This window comes from Piliocolobus tephrosceles, chromosome 1, assembly GCF_002776525.5.
Source record: "Piliocolobus tephrosceles isolate RC106 chromosome 1, ASM277652v3, whole genome shotgun sequence".
Lineage (NCBI taxonomy): Eukaryota > Metazoa > Chordata > Mammalia > Primates > Cercopithecidae > Piliocolobus > Piliocolobus tephrosceles.
This window is the reverse complement of record NC_045434.1, coordinates 99314793-99332645: the sequence shown is the minus strand read 5'-3', so window position 1 is coordinate 99332645 and position 17853 is coordinate 99314793. Positions and strand designations below refer to the sequence as shown.

At 41.9% G+C, this 17853-nt stretch overlaps 1 protein-coding gene across 1 annotated transcript in view; it reads right to left on the bottom strand.

The window, feature by feature from the left end:
• The window catches only part of ATF6 (activating transcription factor 6), a 245648-nt gene extending 234650 nt beyond the window's left edge, over positions 1–10998 (bottom strand). Inside the window, exon 1 of the mRNA XM_031935524.1 lies at positions 10807–10998. Within this exon, the coding sequence (XP_031791384.1) occupies positions 10807–10888 (82 nt within the window). The 5' untranslated portion in view covers positions 10889–10998. The remainder of the gene's footprint in view (positions 1–10806) is intronic.
• Positions 10999–17853: the final 6855 nt, after the last annotated feature.

Sequence of the window (17853 nt, the reverse complement as noted above, 5' to 3'; positions counted from 1 at the left end):
AAAAAAAAAAAAAAAAAAAAAAAAAGCATGGAGAGAGGCCAGGTGCGGTGGCTCACACCTGTAATCCCAGCACTTTGGGAGGCTGAGGCAGGCTGACCACAAGGTCAGGAGATCAAGACCATCCTGGCTAACACAGTGAAACCCCATCTCTACTAAAAAATACAAAAAATTAGCCAGGCGTGGTGGCGGGTGCCCGTAGTCCCAGTTACTCAGGAGGCTGAGGCAGAAGAATGGTGTGAACCCGGGAGGCGGAGCTTGCAGTGAGCTGAGATTGCACCACTGTACTCCAGCCTGGGTGACAGAGTCAGACTCCATCTCAAAAAAAAAAAAAGAGCATGGAAAGAGTAGGGAGACTAAAAGAATCCTAAGATGCTGGATTAGAACTAGAAGCATTAGTAAATAAACTCATTTAAAATACAACACATACAGATAGCTATAGAAATATATATATGTTCACACATATACTGATGTTTGTATTATGTGTATATATATATATACACATGCATACATATATATACACATGTATATATATATATATATATTTCCTAGTTCTGTCTGCTAAGAGGTCCTAGAAGCAATGACATCTGAGTAGCAATGAAAATACTAGGTGACCAGATCTTGGATACTAAATACCATCTTCCACCAAACAGAAGTCCACTAAGGGGTTCCTTGGAGAAATAACCAAATAAAGGGCTGCAGCAGGGAAAGTGCCAAAATAAGCCTGGAAATCTTGCTGTGCCAGAAATTCTCAGCAAATGATAGAAACACGTCAAAAAGAACAAAGGCCCCAATATGAAAGAATTCTCAGTGGTCAAATCTGGGAAAATCTGAGAATCAGAATAAAATGAGAGTAGTGGTTTACCAACCACCAAATAAAAAAGAAATCAATAAGTTCATCACAGAAGGAAAGAAGGAAGGAAGGAAGGGAGGGAGGGAGGGAGGGAGGGAGGGAGGGAGGGAGGGAGGGAGGAATTCTTATAGTACAATGTCAATTAACAATGATAGAATGATAGAGTTAGATAGTTACCATTTGGCAACCATTAGAGTAGTAACTGATATAGAGTGGGGTTATTAATGAGGCTAGGGCTCATGGTTAGAGGTTTAATAAGAAAAGGATATTGGTGTCATGTCAGATTATCTCCCCCAAAATAGCAATAAAATACAAAATGGGAAGCAGTAGCTTTACAGTGGTGAAACCTGGAAGATACCAACTTGACCAAGTGATCATGTGAATATATCACAGGATGATATGACCGCATAGGAACATCACATAGTATTTACACTACAATGTATACCCTCATTTTATTGTGATGCTCAAATTTTCCCAGATTTGACCACTGGGAGTTCATTCATATTGGGGGCTTTGTTCTTTTTAACATGTTCATTTGCTGAGAATTTCTGGCACAAGATTTTCTGGGCTGATTTTGCACTTTCCCTGCACTTTCCCAGCCCTAGAATTGGTCATTTCTCCAAGGAACCCCTTAGTGGTTTAGGATCATCTTGTAGAATAAAAGACTTGTACTCTTTAAGACTGTTAAGGACATTAGAGACAGGAAAAGACTAAAGAACTGTTCCAGATTAAAGGACACTGATGAGACATAAGAAGTAAAAGCAATGAATGTTTGCAAGTAAAATCCTAGACTAGACAAACAAATCATTATTGAAACAGATGGCAAACTTTGAATGGTGTTTTTGAATTGAATGATAGTGTTGTATCAATGTTTATCTCCTGACTGGAAGAAATATAGGGTAGTAATACAGGAACGTGGCCTTGTTTTGGGGGGTAGGAGGATAGAGAATATACACTATAGTATTTAAAGGTGATGGGTCAACACATCTCTCTCTCTTGAAAGGGAGAAAGAGAGAAATAGAGTAAATGCGGCAAAATTTAACAACTGAGGAATCTGGTAAAGGGCATGCAAGAGTTCTTTGCACTGTTCTTACAACTTTTCTATAGGTTTCAAACTATTTCAAAATTTTCAAATGTATGTATATATACATGTGTATATGTGTGTGTGTGTACATATCCATAATCCAACTACTTCTCATTACTCCACTGCTACTATTGTAACTCATGGGGATTGCTATAGTAGCTTCCAAATATCTCCCTACTTCTGCCCTTGCCCCTCTTTCAGTCTATTTCCAACAGAGCTGCTAAAGTGAACCTATAAAAACAAAGGATGTTATTGGGAGTCAGGATTCTCATAGTGGCAGAAGAAAAATACAAGCATATAGTGCAAGAAGGTGAAAAAGAACCCTGCGATGTTACCTTTGAAGTGTAAAGTATATTAAAATGAATTGATGCTTTTTAAAAATAAATATTTCCTCATTCTTAGGAAATACATGGTGAAGTGTTTAGGAGTTTCATATTATCTGCAGCCCGCTTTCAGATGTGAAAGAGGAGGAAAGTGTGGTAATATTAAGAGATAAAGTGAATGTGGCAGGATTTTAACAGTTGGTAAATCTAGACAAGGAAAATGCAGGTTTACCAATGTATTTATCTTTCAACTTTTCTGTGGTTAAAAAAATAACTGAAGGTGGGTTGATAAATATACTTGTATATTTATAGAACATTCTGGAAGAATCCATAAGAAACTGTTAGCATGGCTGGGCGCGGTGGCTCAAGCCTGTAATCCCAGCACTTTGGGAGGCCGAGACGGGCGGATCACGAGGTCAGGAGATCGAGACCATCCTGGCGAACACAGTGAAACCCCATCTCTACTAATAATACAAAAAACTAGCTGGGCGAGGTGGCAGGCGCCTGTAGTACCAGCTGCTCGGGAGGTTGAGGCAGGAGAATGGCATAAACCCGGGAGGCGGAGCTTGCAGTGAGCTGAGATCCGGCCACTGCATTCCAGCCTGGGCGACAGAGCGAGACTCCGTCTCAAAAAAAAAAAAAAAAAAAAGAAACTGTTAGCATTAGTCACCCCGAAGTATCTCTAAAACCTATTGCCTATTTCTATATCCTTTGCACCAGTCCCACACTATTAGATTTCCCTCAACAGTAGTAAACGATGGTAGTTATTATTTTTAGTGTACTCAGCAAGCTTTCCCACCTCACCTCCATCTTGCCCATTTATTTATTCATTTACTCCTTATAAGTTTAATAAGATGAGACACAGTCACTGGGTTTAGCAATGTGGAAAACAGTAGTGCCCTTAAAAGCAGCAGTTTCAGGCCAGGCATGATGGCTCATGCCTATAATCCCAGCACTTTGGGAGGCCGAGGCGGGTGGATCACCTGAGGTCGGGAGTTTGAGACCAGCCTGACCAGCATGGTGAAACCCCGTCTCTACTAAAAATACAAAATTTAGTAGCTTGCGCCTGTAATCCCAGCACTTTGGAATACCGAGGTGGGTGGGCGGATCATGAGGTCAGGAGATGGAGACTATCCTGGCTAACACAGTCAAACCCCGTTTCTACTAAAAATGCAAAAAAAAAAAAAAAAAAAAAAAAATTTGCCAGGCGTGGTGGCAGGCACCTGCAGTCCCAGCTACTCGGGAGGCTGAGGCAGAAGAATGGCATAAACCTGGGAGGTGGAGCTTGCAATGAGCCCAGTGAGTCACTGCACTCCAGCCTGGGTGACAGAGACAGACTCTGTCTCAAAAAAAAAAAATGTTAGCCGGGCATGGTGGTGACAGGCACCTGTAATCCCAGCTACTGGGGAAGCTAAGGCAGGAGAATCGCTTGAATCCGGGAAGCGGAGGTTGCAGTGAGCCAAGATAGTGCCAGTGCACTCTAGCCTGGGCAACAGAGCAAGATTGTCTCAAAAAAAAAAAAAATTAAAAAAAAAATTGTTTTTAAAACAGCAGTTTCTGTGGAGCAGTGGCACCTGACTGGACTGAGTTCCAGTGACAACGAGAAATAAAAAATTAGAGTCAGCAGTGAACATGGAGATTTTTTAAAGGGAATTCTGCCGTAACATACAGTAGAGAAATGCAGTAACAGCAAGAGAGGAAGTAACATTGAACAGAGTTTTGAGTTTGTTGGTTTTGTTTTGGTTTTTTTTTTACTCTAGAGTACTATCTAGACGTAGAAACAGTACTTCTAGGAGAAATAACATGTTCATTTACTGACATAGATGATCTAGTAGAGAGGGGAAATGCTGACGCAGGAAACAGGAGGAAGAATAGCTTGAGCAATATTCTTGAACAAAAGAGGAAGGATCTAAAGCACATATGGAAGGAGTGGCTCTAGCTAGGAGCAAGAAGCCACTCATTCTCAGCAACAAAAGAGAAAGCAAACATGTTGGTAGGTGGGTAAATGAGGTAGTGGGAGGCTGTAGAAGCTCTCTTCTGATTCAAAGGATGGGAGGGATGTTGGAGGTTTGAAGATAGAAGAAACTTCATAAAGCAATCATCAGAGTGGGACAGTAAAAGGACCAGGGAAATATGATTGTTCTGGCAACACTTAAAGTGAGACCAGTCAGGATAGCTGAAGTGTTTTTTTCAGCCAAATTCAGCTATAGTAAGGCACGTGTGAAGTGGGCAAAACTGAATTTAACTAATAGGTTTATCCAAGAGAAACCTACAAGACAAGAGACAGACAAGGATATGAAAGGTGAAAGGAAGGAAATTGTGACAATGATTGTTCATGGTATTTAAACTGGGTAAGGGTGACGTGATGAACTGAAGGGAATGAGAGACACTGGAAACATGGCAAAATCTCAGAAGGACTGAACAACTATTGAAACTGGAATACCGCCGGGCGCGGTGGCTCAAGCCTGTAATCCCAGCACTTTGGGAGGCCGAGGCGGGTGGATCACGAGGTCAGGAGATCAAGACCATCCTGGCTAACATGGTGAAACCCCATCTCTACTAAAAAAAAAAAAAAAACTGGCCGGGCCTGCTGGCGGGCGCTTGTAGTCCCAGCTACTAGGAGGCTGAGGCGGGAGAATGGCGTGGGCCCGGGAGGCGGAGCTTGCAGTGAGTGGAGATCGCGCCACTGCACTCCAGCCTGGGCCACACAGCGAGACTCGGTCTCAAAAAAAAAAAAAAAGAAAAAGAAACTGGAATACTAAAGGGAGTAAGCTGGTAAAACAGGTGAAGGTAGTCAGAGCAGGATGTTTGAAAGTGAGATGTTATTGGTAGTGACAAGACTTAGGCTTATGATCAGGAAAGCAAATGGCCGAGACTGGGTAAAAGGTACAATCAGTGATAAAGAGGAGGTCCAGAAAATGAGAGGTCAGTATATCTGAAGGATCTTCTCTAAGGATACTGAAATCATCCAAGAATCATGATGTAAGTAATGGTGAAGAAAGTAACAGTAAGCTAGAGGCAAAATTTTTTCAAAAAGTCAAGGAGAAGCCAGGCATGGTGGCATTTGTTTGTAGTCCCAGCTACTCAGGAGGCTGAGGCAGGAGGATCCCTTGACCCCAGGAGTCTGAGGATGCAGTGAGCTGTGATTGCTCCACCGCATACTCCAGCTCCAACCCAGGCAAGAGAACAAGACCCCATCTCTAAAAGAAAAAAAAAAAGTGAAAGAGAGTGATCCAGGAATCAGGAGAGGTAGAGGATGGGATATTGTGACAAAATGAGATTTAAACTTAGATATTTTTAGGGAGGAGAAAAGGAGAATAGTAGTGAAGGACAATGGAGACACCTATCCCACCATCAGAGGCCCTATGGTGAAAAGGTTTTGAGAATAAAATTAGCAATCGTTCACCGGGGCATTAAGGGAAGTTGTGTCATCCGGGAGCACCAGATTTTGGTTTAGTGCTAGAAAGCCAAGAGAACGTTCACAGAAGAGACTGAAGACATAAACCACAGTGGCAGACAGAAGCTTCTCATCTTGATACACATATCTTAAGTACAGCTGACAGAAGGAAAAAGGAGAAAGGAGGAAGGAGGAGGAGGAGGGAAGAAAGCAGAAAAAGTATCTTTTGCACAAATTCAAGCAAGAGTAAAAGAGAAGAGAGGAGGAGAGAGGACGGTAAAACATACAGATGGCAAAAAAGCATATGAAAAGATGCTCAACATCATATGTCATCAGGAAACTGCAAATTAAAAAACAAGATACCACTACACACCTATTAGAATGACTAAAATCCAAAGTACTGGCAACACCAAATGTTAGCAAGGATGTGGAGCATCAGAAATGCTCATTCACTGCTAGTGGGAATCCAAAATCATACAGCCACTTTGGAAGACAGTTTGGCAATTTCTTGCAAAGCAAACAAAAAACATGTTCTTACCATACAATCCAGCAATTGTACTCCTTGATATTTACCCAAACAATTTGAAAATGCATGTCCACACAAAAACCTGCACACAAATGTTTTCAGCACTTTTATATATAATTGCCAAAAGTTGGAAGCAACCAGGTTGTGCTTCAATAGGTAAGTAGATAAGCAAACTGTGAATTTATGGACTAAACTGTGTCCTCCAAAATTCTTATGTTGAAGCCCTAACCCCAAATATGACTATATCGAGAGATACAGTCTTTAGGAGGTAATTAAGGTTAAATGAGGTCATAAAAGTGGGGCGCTAATCTGATAGGACTGTGGCCTTATAAGAAGAAGATCCTCTCTCTCAATGCCATGTAAGGACACAAGAAGGCAGCCATGTGCAAGCCAGGAAGAGGGCCCTAACCAGAACCTGAACATGGTGCCATCTTGATCTTGAACTCTAACCTCCAGAACTGTGAGAAAATAAATTTCTGTTGCTTAAACCACTCAGTGTGTGGTGCTGTCTTATGGCAGCCTAGGCAGACTAATAGGCTATGGAACATCCATACAATATAATACTATTTAGAGCTAAGAAGAAATGAGCTATCTTGAAAAGACATGGAGAGACCTTAAGTGCATATTGCTAAGTGAAAGAAGCCAATTCAAAAATGCTACATACTGTATGATTCCAACTATATGACATTCTGAAAAAGGTAAAACTATGGAGACAATGAAAATATCAGTGGTTACCTGACCAGAGACAGGGAAGAGGAGGGAGGAAAAAATAGGTAGAGCACAGGGCTTTTTTAGGGCAGTGAAACTATTCTGTATGATACTGTAATTATGGACACATGTCATTATACATTTGTCAAAACCCATAGAACAGGTTGGGAACCAGGCCACGCAGCAGGAGGTGAGCAGCAGATGGGTGAGTTAGTGAAGCTTCATCTGTATTTACAGCCATTCCCCATCACTTGCATTACCGCCTGAACTCCACGACCTGTCAGATCAGCAGCAGCATTAGATTCTCATAGGAGTGCGAACCCTATTGTGAACTGCACATGAGGGATCGAGACTGTACATTCCTTATGAGAATCTAATACCTGATGATCTAATCACTGTCTCCCATCACCCCCAGATGAGACCATGTAGCTGCAGGAAAACAAGCTCAGGGCTCCCACTAATTCTATATTATGTTGAGTTGTATAATTATTTCATTATATATTACAGTGTAATAACAATACAAATAAAGTGCACAGTAAATGTAATGCACTTGAATCATCCCGAAAACATCTCCTGTGCCTCCCCGTCCCCACCCCGTGGAAAAATTGTCTTTCATGAAACCAGTCCCTGGTGCCAAAAGGCAGGGGACCCCTGCCATAGAATGTACAACAGAGTAAACTTTAAACTATGGGCTTATAATAATAAGGTAATAATAATGTATCAATACTGGCTTATCAATTGCAACCAATGTACCACACTAATGCAAAATGTTACCAATAGGGGAAGCTGGGGATGGAGGGGAAGTACATGGAACTCTTTGTACTATCTGCTCAATTATTGTGTAAATCTATAATTATACTTAAAAAGTAGGCCCATTATTTAAAATAATTATGTGAAATTCAAATTTCAGTGTCTATAAAGCTTTATAGAAACACAGCCATGCTCACTTGTTTATGTTGTCTCTGGCTGCTTCTGTACTATCACAGCAGACTTGAGTAGTTGCAACAGTGACCATGTAATCACAAAGCCTAAAATATTTACCATCTGGACCTTTACAGAAAATGTTTGAAGATCCTTGTTCTAAATTTCATTACCTACATTAAAAAGAAAAAGGAAAGCACATCCCTCACAGGCTCTTCTGAGTTAATCACTTTATTTAAATTGTTTAGGGGCCTATCATGGGGAGGGGGGAGGGGGGAGGGATTGCATTGGGGAGTTATACCTGATATAAATGATGAATTGATGGGTGCTGACGAGTTGATGGGTGCAGCACACCAACATGGCACATGTATACATATGTAACCTGCACGTTATGCACATGTACCCTAGAACTTAAAGTATAATTAAAAAAAAAAAAAAGATAAGAAAAATAAACTAAGGGTACAGGACTGGAAAAAAAAAAAAAAATTGTTTAGAGTTGTTAAAATCACGAGACATACTAATTACATAATCTGATTTTAAAATTTTAACTAGATAGTATCTAATATTAAAAAAAAAAAAAAATCAAGGCTAGGCACAGTGGCTTGAGCCTGTAATCCCAGTACCTGGGAAGTTGAGGCAGGATGACTGCTTGAGGCCAGTTGGAGACCAGCCTGGGCAACACAGCAAGACCCCTGTCTCTACCAAAATGTCAAAAATTAAGAATTAACCAGGCGTGGTGGTGGCGTGCACCTGTAGTACTAGCGACTCAGGAGGCTGAGATGCAAGGATCACTTGAGCCCAGGAGTTTCAGGTCACAGTAAACTATGATTGCATCACTGCACTCCAGCCTGGGCGACAGAGTGAGACCCTGTCTCTAAAAGAAAAAAAAAAAAAAGAACAAGTAAATCAGTGAAGTACTTGAACATCCAAAACAGCAACTGTCACAGAATGAAACACTAGCAGACAATAGTGTTTCACTCTATTGCCAACAAAATCTATCCTACTTACTGAACACCTAAGGAATTAAAGTGTTCAAAGAAGAGAAGACTGTTAACAGTTTGAAAAGGGAAACCTGGAAAACAATGGAAATGGGCACATTCAGGGAGGGGCAGGGCAGGATACCTGATAGAAGTGAGTCAGTGAACTGACTACAAAGAACAGAATGCTCTGTTAGAGGACATTAAGTCAAGTGATCAGATAAGTCAGGAAAATGCAGCCTGGGTATCAGAAGACAACATAAAATAATGCCATGAGGAAGTGTCCCACAGTTATAGTTTAAGAAATGTCACTGGCCAGGCACAGTGGCTCACACCTGTAATCCCAGCACTTTGGGAGGCCGAGGTGGGCAGATCACCTGAGGTGGGGAGTTCCAGACCAGCCTGACCAACATGGAGAAACCCTGTCTCTACTTAAAATACAAAATTAGCTGGGCTTGGTGGTGCATGCCTGTAATCCCAGTTATTCGGGAGGCTGAGGCAGGAGAATCGCTTGAACCCGGGAGGCGGAGGTTGCGGTGAGCCGAGATCTTGCCATTACACTCCAGCCTGGGCAACAAAAGCAAAACTCCATCTCAAAAAGAAAAAGAAAAGTCATGAAAATATAACAGCTGACTAGCTGACAAAAACAAATCATAACTACCCAATATATTCAAGTAGTCTTATTAATAACCAGAGATCTTAGGAAGAATAAAATCTGCAGACACGAGTTAGGAAAGCATTATAGAATAGATACTAGGGGTACAGACTTTGGAGGTTGAAAAACCCGGTCTGATCCTTCTTCTGCCATTAACTAGCTCTAAGATTCTGAGCACAAATTCTGTTAGCCTCAGTTTCCTCATCTCTAAAATAAACAGTACCTCATTGGACGGTTGGTAGGATTAAACAAAATACTGCATGTCAAGAGTTTAGCAGGGTGCCTGACACAAAGAAAGTGCTAAATAAATGGTTACTGTTACTAATGTACTTGGCTTAGGAAAATGGGAATAGAAGTCTTAAGTTTTCCAGCAACTCTTAGAAAATCTACCCAAGGATTGAAATAAATCTCCAATAGAATATAGTTTTAGAGAACATCTGCCCTTGAAAAACTTAAATGACTTTGTTCAATAAATAGTTGGGATTCCTTCCACTCATGCTATTGAGAATGCTAATCCAAGGGAGAAAGATAAACTGGGTTCCCCCCAATTCCGAGGCTGATGAGTGGTGTAGGCTCACTAGGGGGCCCATTTGGGAACCTACACAATCCCAAATTCATATTGGAACCTAAGAACAATATTACTATTATATCTTGCAATCAAGAGGAGAATAAAAGTCTTCTCTAAATACTTAGATAACAAAGCTTCTCCATTCTCATTTCCACCTCATTCCATTCCACCCTTCCTGACTACCGAAACCAAACAAAATATCCATTAACAAGAAAATTAAGAGCTGTATCTGGAGAGCAGTCAGGATTCTACCATGAGTATTAGGTCTAGCTAAGCAGGGACCCGAGGTCAGGTGCTTGGGTGTTTTGCTTTTCTGCCAAGATGGACATCAGGCTTAAACCAATAGTAAAAGCTGTAAGATTACGATTTCTTGTATATAACCACATTCTCTCATGCACACCAAACACACAAAAACCCACTCCATTGTGCTCACTGCCCACATTTCACACTCAGGAAACAGCTTGCAGCCTTTTTGGCGGTCCCAGCCATCTTGCCCTAAACCTCCTAATGACGTCCAGTGTCAGCCACACAAAAAGATCATCCAGTACTTCCCCAACGGGAACAGTGAAAAACGATAGTTAACTCCAGTTAGACAATATTCTACTCTCCCTGTGGCCAGGACAGAAGCCGAACGATCCTCCCAGACTCTTATAGGGGCACGAACGAGAGTGACGAGTGGCCTCACTAACCACGCAGGGTTGGTCCACACCTGTCACCACGAGTGGGCGGAAGTAAGGAGGAAGAAACCTGTAGATGCGAAGCCGAGCCAACCCGGTGCATTATCAGATCCCACTCACCCCAATCTTCATCCAGCCTGTGAGAGAGTCCCGGGCTAAAAGGTGACTCCATGGTGCCGGCAACACCTCCCGACTCCCCCATACCACAAGTTCGTCTTCCCTGGAACTCCGTGATTAATATCTGGGACGGCGGCGGCAGGCGGACAAAATACTCCGTAACGCTGACGAGACGGTGGCCGAGTAAAGACAAACTGCTTCTGCCGCACGAGGGACTTAGTAGGACATAGGAGAACGTCAGAGACTAAGCAAATTTAAACGGACCTCTGAGTAAATATTTCCCTTTTGGAGTTTTCAGGACTTTCTGTCCCGCTGTTTTATGGGGGAGGCGGGGTAAGACACGCAGACATCGCTTCAAGTGAACAAAATTTATCAATATTAAAAATAAAAAGTAAAGCCCTTTTCTGAACATTCTGGCTTATTCCTTGATTATCTTTCTTAATACCACACCGTGGCTATCTCAGAACAAAATTAGAGACTAATAGTAAATTTAATTTAATTTTTACAAATAATTCTCTATTAGTGTAAAAATTCTTCATATACGCATGTATGAAAAAAAACACTACTATTTTTCCACATTCGTGAAAACTGCTTACTGGCACAGTATCCGAGGTAAGTGGTACTATAAAACATACTCCTAGAAAGCCTACTTTTATTTAAATAAATTGAAACAATGCAAATATAAAAGATAACCCCCCCAAATTTATCTCCTAAAGATAAGTTTCTAAAGCATAGTATTTAGTCAAAGTCCAAGCGAGCCTCCCCTAAGACCTACAGTAATCGAAGTTCCCAATTATCTGTGTTACTAAAACATTCGGGGTTTATTGAAAGGAAATTCACACACATCACGAACTCCAACTGAAAATATGAACTGAGTTTGATAAAACAGTTTCAAGAACGCTACTTAAGAGAATTTCTTTTTCATCCATTTTAAATTTCAGCGGCCAGTGAATATTTAAAATACTATAACATAAGAACACGTGTGCCTCTAGGACCACGTGGAGTCTTTCCCATGGGTGGTAAGCAAAACAAATGTGCTTCCCAGAACCCTCCAAACTGCTCCTGGCTGTATATTACTACAGATTACGTAATACAGGAGCGTTCCGGGAGGCAAGCCCAGAAAAAGACCATGAAATCCCCTTACGTCAGATGTGACTACTTTTGTGATCAGAAAACTAATAAATTTTCATTTAAGGTGAAATTTATAACACTTTTATTCTCACCCAATTACAAATTCAAAAATTGCCATAAAAACTAAAATAAGACCAGGCGCGGTGGCTCACTCCTGTAATCCCAGGATTTTGGAAAGCAGAGGGGGGCGGATCACGAGGTTAGGAGTTTGAGACCAGCCTGGCCAACATAGTGAAACCTAGTCTCCACTGAAAATACAAAAAATTAGCCGGGCGTGGTGGCGGGCGCCTGTAATCCCAGCTACTCGGGAGGCTGAGGCAGGAAAATCGCATGAACCCGGGAGGCAGAGGTTGCAGCGAGCCAAGATCGCGCCGCTGCACCCCAGCCCGGTCGACATTGCGAGACTCCGTCTCAAAAAAAAAAATTAATAAATAAACTAAAATAAAATCAGCAAGTCTTCTGTATCCCACTAGACACCTTAGTCTTTTAAGAAAATCACCCTGGCCGGGCACGGTGGCTCAAGCCTGTAATCCCAGCACTTTGGGAGGCCGAGACGGGCGGATCACGAGGTCAGGAGATCGAGACCATCCTGGCTAACAGGGTGAAACCCCATCTCTACTAAAAATACAAAAACTAGCTGGGCGAGGTGGCCGGCGCCTGTAGTCTCAGCTACTCGGGAGGCTGAAGCAGGAGAATGGCGTAAACCCGGGAGGCGGAGCTTGCAGTGAGCTGAGATCAGGCCACTGCACTCCAGTCCGGGCGACAGAGCAAGACTCCGCCTCAAAAAAAAAGAAAGAAAGAAAATCACCATGACAAATCGCCAATTTTTTAAATTTCCAAAATATTTTATTTTTTATTCAAAAAGTGCAAGTAATTATGAAACAAACATTTTTGGCCTATCACCGAGAATTTTAAAATTTAACATTTTTCATTTTTGTCCCAGATTTTTCATAAGAAATTAAATAAGACAGAATTGAATTCCTCTTTCCTCCCTGCTTCATTTTCCTCTCTTGGCATAGGCCACTTCTACCATGAATTTTATGGGTATAAAATTCTATTTTATAAAAATAAAAGTTTAATTCTAGTCCACTTTTATTTTTACTTTTACGATGCTTAAACATGTTTATAGACCATGCATTTAGTGTCATTTGGGTTTTTTTTTTTATGTATGTAAACTTATACTCTAATGTCCTCCAAATCATTTTTCTTATTGGACATTACTTTTTAAGGATCTACCCATGGTATTTCCTTGAATAAATACATATATCACAATTTATTTTTCCATTTCCCTAAGGATGGACAAAATTTGGGTTGTTTCCATTGTTTACATAAAATATATCCTTGTATGGCTCTCCTTGGGCATATATGCAAGAATCTCAATCTCTCTCTCTCTCCCTCCTTTTTTTTTTTTTTTGAGACGGGTTCACTTTTTCCCCTATGCTGGATTGCAGTGGCGCCATCTCAGCTCATGGCAGCTTGACCTCCCAGGTTTAAGTGATCCTCCTGCCTCTCCCGCAAATAGCTGAGACTATGGGAACCCACCACCACACCCAGCTAATTTTTGTATTTTTTGTAGAGACAGGATTTCACCATGTTGCCCAGGCTAGTCTCAAAACTCCTGAGTTCAAGCAGTCCGCCTGCTTCTGCCTCCCAAAATGTTGAGATTACAGGCGTGAGCCACCGCACCCAGCCTCAAGAATGTCTTTAACAATGTATGTACTATTTTATCGGTTTACACCCTCGCTAGCATTCATGAGTTCTCTTTGCTCCACATTCTCTCCAACACAAGATATGGTCAGACCTTTATCATTTTTATCACTGTGAAAATTGCAATTTATATTTCCCTAACAAAGTGGTGCATTCTTCCATACTTATGAAACCTTATTTCCTCTTCTGTGAACTGTCCACTCTTACCTTTTATAAAGTTTGCTACGGAGTTTTCTTTCACAAATGATGTGTATGTCATTAGATAGCCTGCTCTATTCATTGACTGTATAAACTAAAAATAAACTCCTAAGTCCCCCACCAACGGAATAGGACCCCTTGTGGCCAAGGGGATCCTAGGAAACCTTAAAACTGAGTTTTAGACCACGGTGGAACAGGTTAGACACACCTTGTTATACTCCCTCTCTTTTGTGGTTTAGACACAACTGGCCAGCATTAATGTTAAAATAGAGATGATAAGACTGACAGAACAGACTCTGGCACTAAGATGCCAAATTGTAAACAAGACCTAAAGCCATTCCAGGCAAGGCTTTAGTCCCACATCCCTATACTTAAAGAATAAACTGTGTTCTAACTGCCACAAGTTCTTCTCTAGCAGCCAAATAAATACAGGCCTCAAGAGAAACAATATTAAAACAATCTGCAGCTCCACCAGATGCTGACTTACTGATCCCCAGCCCCCATTCCACCAGCCGTAGCTACAGCTTTCATTGGACAACTTTTTGTCAATTTCAGTAACTTTCTTTTTTTTTTTTTTTTTTTTTTTTTTGAGACGGAGTCTGGCTCTGTCACCCAGGCTGGAGTGCAGTGGCGTGATCTCAGCTCACTGCAAGCTCCGTCTCCCGGGTTTACGCCATTCTCCTGCCTCAGCCTCCGGAGTAGCTGGGACTACAGGCGCCCGCCACCTCGCCCGGCTAGCTTTTGTGTATTTTTTAGTAGAGACGGGGTTTCACCGTGTTAGCCAGGATGGTCTCGATCTCCTGACCTCGTGATCCGCCCGTCTCGGCCTCCCAAAGTGCTGGGATTACAGGCTTGAGCCACCGCGCCCGGCCTAATTTCAGTAACTTTCTCCAGATAAGAACACCACCGGCCATGGACTGGTTCTAGCTGGTTTACAGAGGTTGCATATTTGCATGGCTTCATGTCCTGAAAGACCTTTCGATGTATAGGGCTCATTGTAATATATTCAAATGTTAAGTCTCGGCTGGGTGTGGTGGCTCACACCTGTAATTCCAGTACTTTGGGAGGCCGGGGTGGGCAGATCACGAGGTCAGGAGCTTGAGACCAGCCTGGCCAACATGGGGAAACCCCATTTCTACTAAAAATACAAAAATTAGCCAAGCACGGTGGCGGGTTCCTGTAATCCCAGCTATTCAGGAGGCTAAGGCAAGAGGCTTGAAACCAGGAGGTGGAGGTTACAGTGAGCTGAGATCGCACCATTGCAGTCCAGCCTGGGTGATAGAGCAAAACTCCATCTCAACAACAACAACAACAAAAGAGTTAAGTCTCCATCCCAAAGTGAATATGGGTCATATGTTACATGAGTTTTTTGTTCAATATACATGTATCAGGACCACTTTCATGAATATCCATAGCTCTTCCTGTAACCTGTTGAAAATCTATGTTTAGGCCGGGCGCGGTGGCTCAAGCCTATAATCCCAGCACTTTGGGAGGCCGAGACGGGCGGATCACGAGGTCAGGAGATCGAGACCATCCTGGCTAACACGGTGAAACCCCGTCAAAAAACTAGCCGGGCGAGGTGGCGGCACCTGTAGTCCCAGCTACTCGGGAGGCTGAGGCAAGAGAATGGCGTGAACCCGGGAGGCAGAGCTTGCAGTGAGCTGAGATCCGGCCACTGCACTCCAGCCCAGGAGACACAGCGAGACTCCGTCTCAAAAAAAAAAAAAAAAGAAAATCTATGTTTAGCCAGCCTGTTCAGCCTGAAGCTCCTATACTACAAGCCCTTCTCCTTCAAAGTGCCTGTTTCTGGAGGCATGCTTCCCAGCCTGTAGGATGGCAACCTTGCAGGCCATAAAGTCTCCCCTTCTTTTCTAAATTTATTCATTGTGGGGTTTTTTAATGTATACATTTTTTAAAGAGAGAGAGAGTCTCACTTTGTTGCCCAGGCTGGTCTCAAACTTCTAGGCTCAAGCTATCCTTCTGCCTCAGCCTCCCAAAGCACTGGGATTACAGGCGTGAGCCACCACATCCTGTCCATTGTTGGGTTTCTTTTTAAGTTAACACTTGGTATATATGTTGTAAATACCTTCTCCCAGGTTGACACTTGTCCTCTTTGTTTATGGGGCTTTTGTTCTCTAGATTTTAATTTCAATGTAGTCAAATTTATCAATCTGTTGTTGTGATAGCTGACATTTATAGCTTTCTTAAGAAATCCTTCCCTCTCCTGAGGTCATTAAGACTGTTGTTTTTATTTTCATAGTTTTATAGTTTTGTTTTTCACATCCTTTTTTTTTTTCTATTCAGCTATTATTGGGGTATAGCAACACTGTGGATTTTTGTACAGCAATCTTGTGCCAAAAACCTTGTTGAATTCTGTTATTCTAATATTTTGTCTGTGCCAGGCACAGTGGTACACACCTGTAATCCCAGCTTCTTGAGAAGCTGAGGCAGGAGGATTGCTTGAACCCAGGCGTTCAAGGCTGGCCTGGGCAATATAGCAAGATTCTGTCTTTAAAAAAAAAAAAAATCATATTATGATAGATGGAAACTAGTATGTGATAAAAATGACTTTAAGAAAATTATCTAAAGTTAGTGAGGATTTTTTATTTAGAAGAACATTATGCAAACACCAACCTTTTAAATTGTTTTATTTAATGTTTTAATTTGTAAAATAAACTTTTAGTATGAAAATTTTCAAACATGAGATGATGTAATGCATCCCCGTGTTCCTATCACCCAGCTCAGCTTCAACAATTTGCCATTCTTGTTTTATCTATCCTACCTCTCCTCTCCACAACTTTCTTCATTTTGTTTTGTGTTTTTCCCAGAATGTTTCTTCCCCCCCCCTTAGACGGAGTCTCGCTCTGTCGCCCAGGCTGGAGTGCAATGTGTGAGCTCAGCTCCCTGCAACCTGTGCCTCCCAGGTTCAAGCGATTCTCCTGCCTCAGCCTCCCAAGTAGCTGGAATTTCAGGTGCCTGCCACCATGCCCGGCTAATTTTTGTATTTTTAATAGAGATGGGATTTCACCATGCTGGCCAGGCTGGTCTTGAACTCCTGACCTAAGGTGATCTGCCTGCCTCGGCCTCCCAAAGTGCTGGGATTACAGGTGTGAGCCACCTTGCCCAGCCTTCCTGGAATATTTTAAAGCAAATCCAGATATCATATTATTTCACCCATAAATACTTCAACGTATATCTCTAAGAGACAAGGCCTCTTTTTTTTTTTGAGACGGAGTTTTGCTCTGTCGCCAGGCTGGAGTGCAGTGGCGTGATCACTGCAACCTCTGCCTCCCTCCTGGGTTCAAGCGATTCTTCTGCCTCAGCCTCCCGAGTAGCTGGGACTACAGGCGCATGCCACCACGCCCAGCTAATTTTTGTATTTTTTTAGTAGAGATGGGGTTGGTTTCACCATGTTGGCCAGGATGGTCTTGATCTCTTGACCTCGTGATCCATCCGCTTCAGCCTCCCAAAATGCTGGGATTATAAGCATGAGCCACCGCACCCAGCCTGCCTTTTCTTATTTTTCAAAAACATTGATAATACCATTATCATATCCAACAAAATTAGTAACTCCTTAATATCATCTGATACTTGTTCCATGTTCAGTTTTCTGTTTCAAAAATGCCCTTCCTTCCAGTTAGTTTGTTAAAATCAGGATCCAAGCAAGATCGTCACATTGCATTTAGTTCATATGACAATTCCCTCTCCATTTCTTCCCCCCATGCCATTTGTTGAAGAATCTAAGTCATTGGTCCTATAGAATTTCCCACTTTGTGATTCTGCTGATTACATCTTCATGGTGATGCTTAATTTGTTCCAGAAACTGCCAGTGACATCTAGAGGCTTGATTAGTTTTTGCTTTTGTTTTTGTTTTTGCAATAATACTTCATAGGTACTTCCTTGCATCATAGCAGGAGGCATATACATACTGTCCCACTTTTAGAGATGTCGAGATTTATTAGTGAGTTCACATTTTTTTTTTCCCTAAGTCTTAAACTGTTTAGCCCTTTTTTT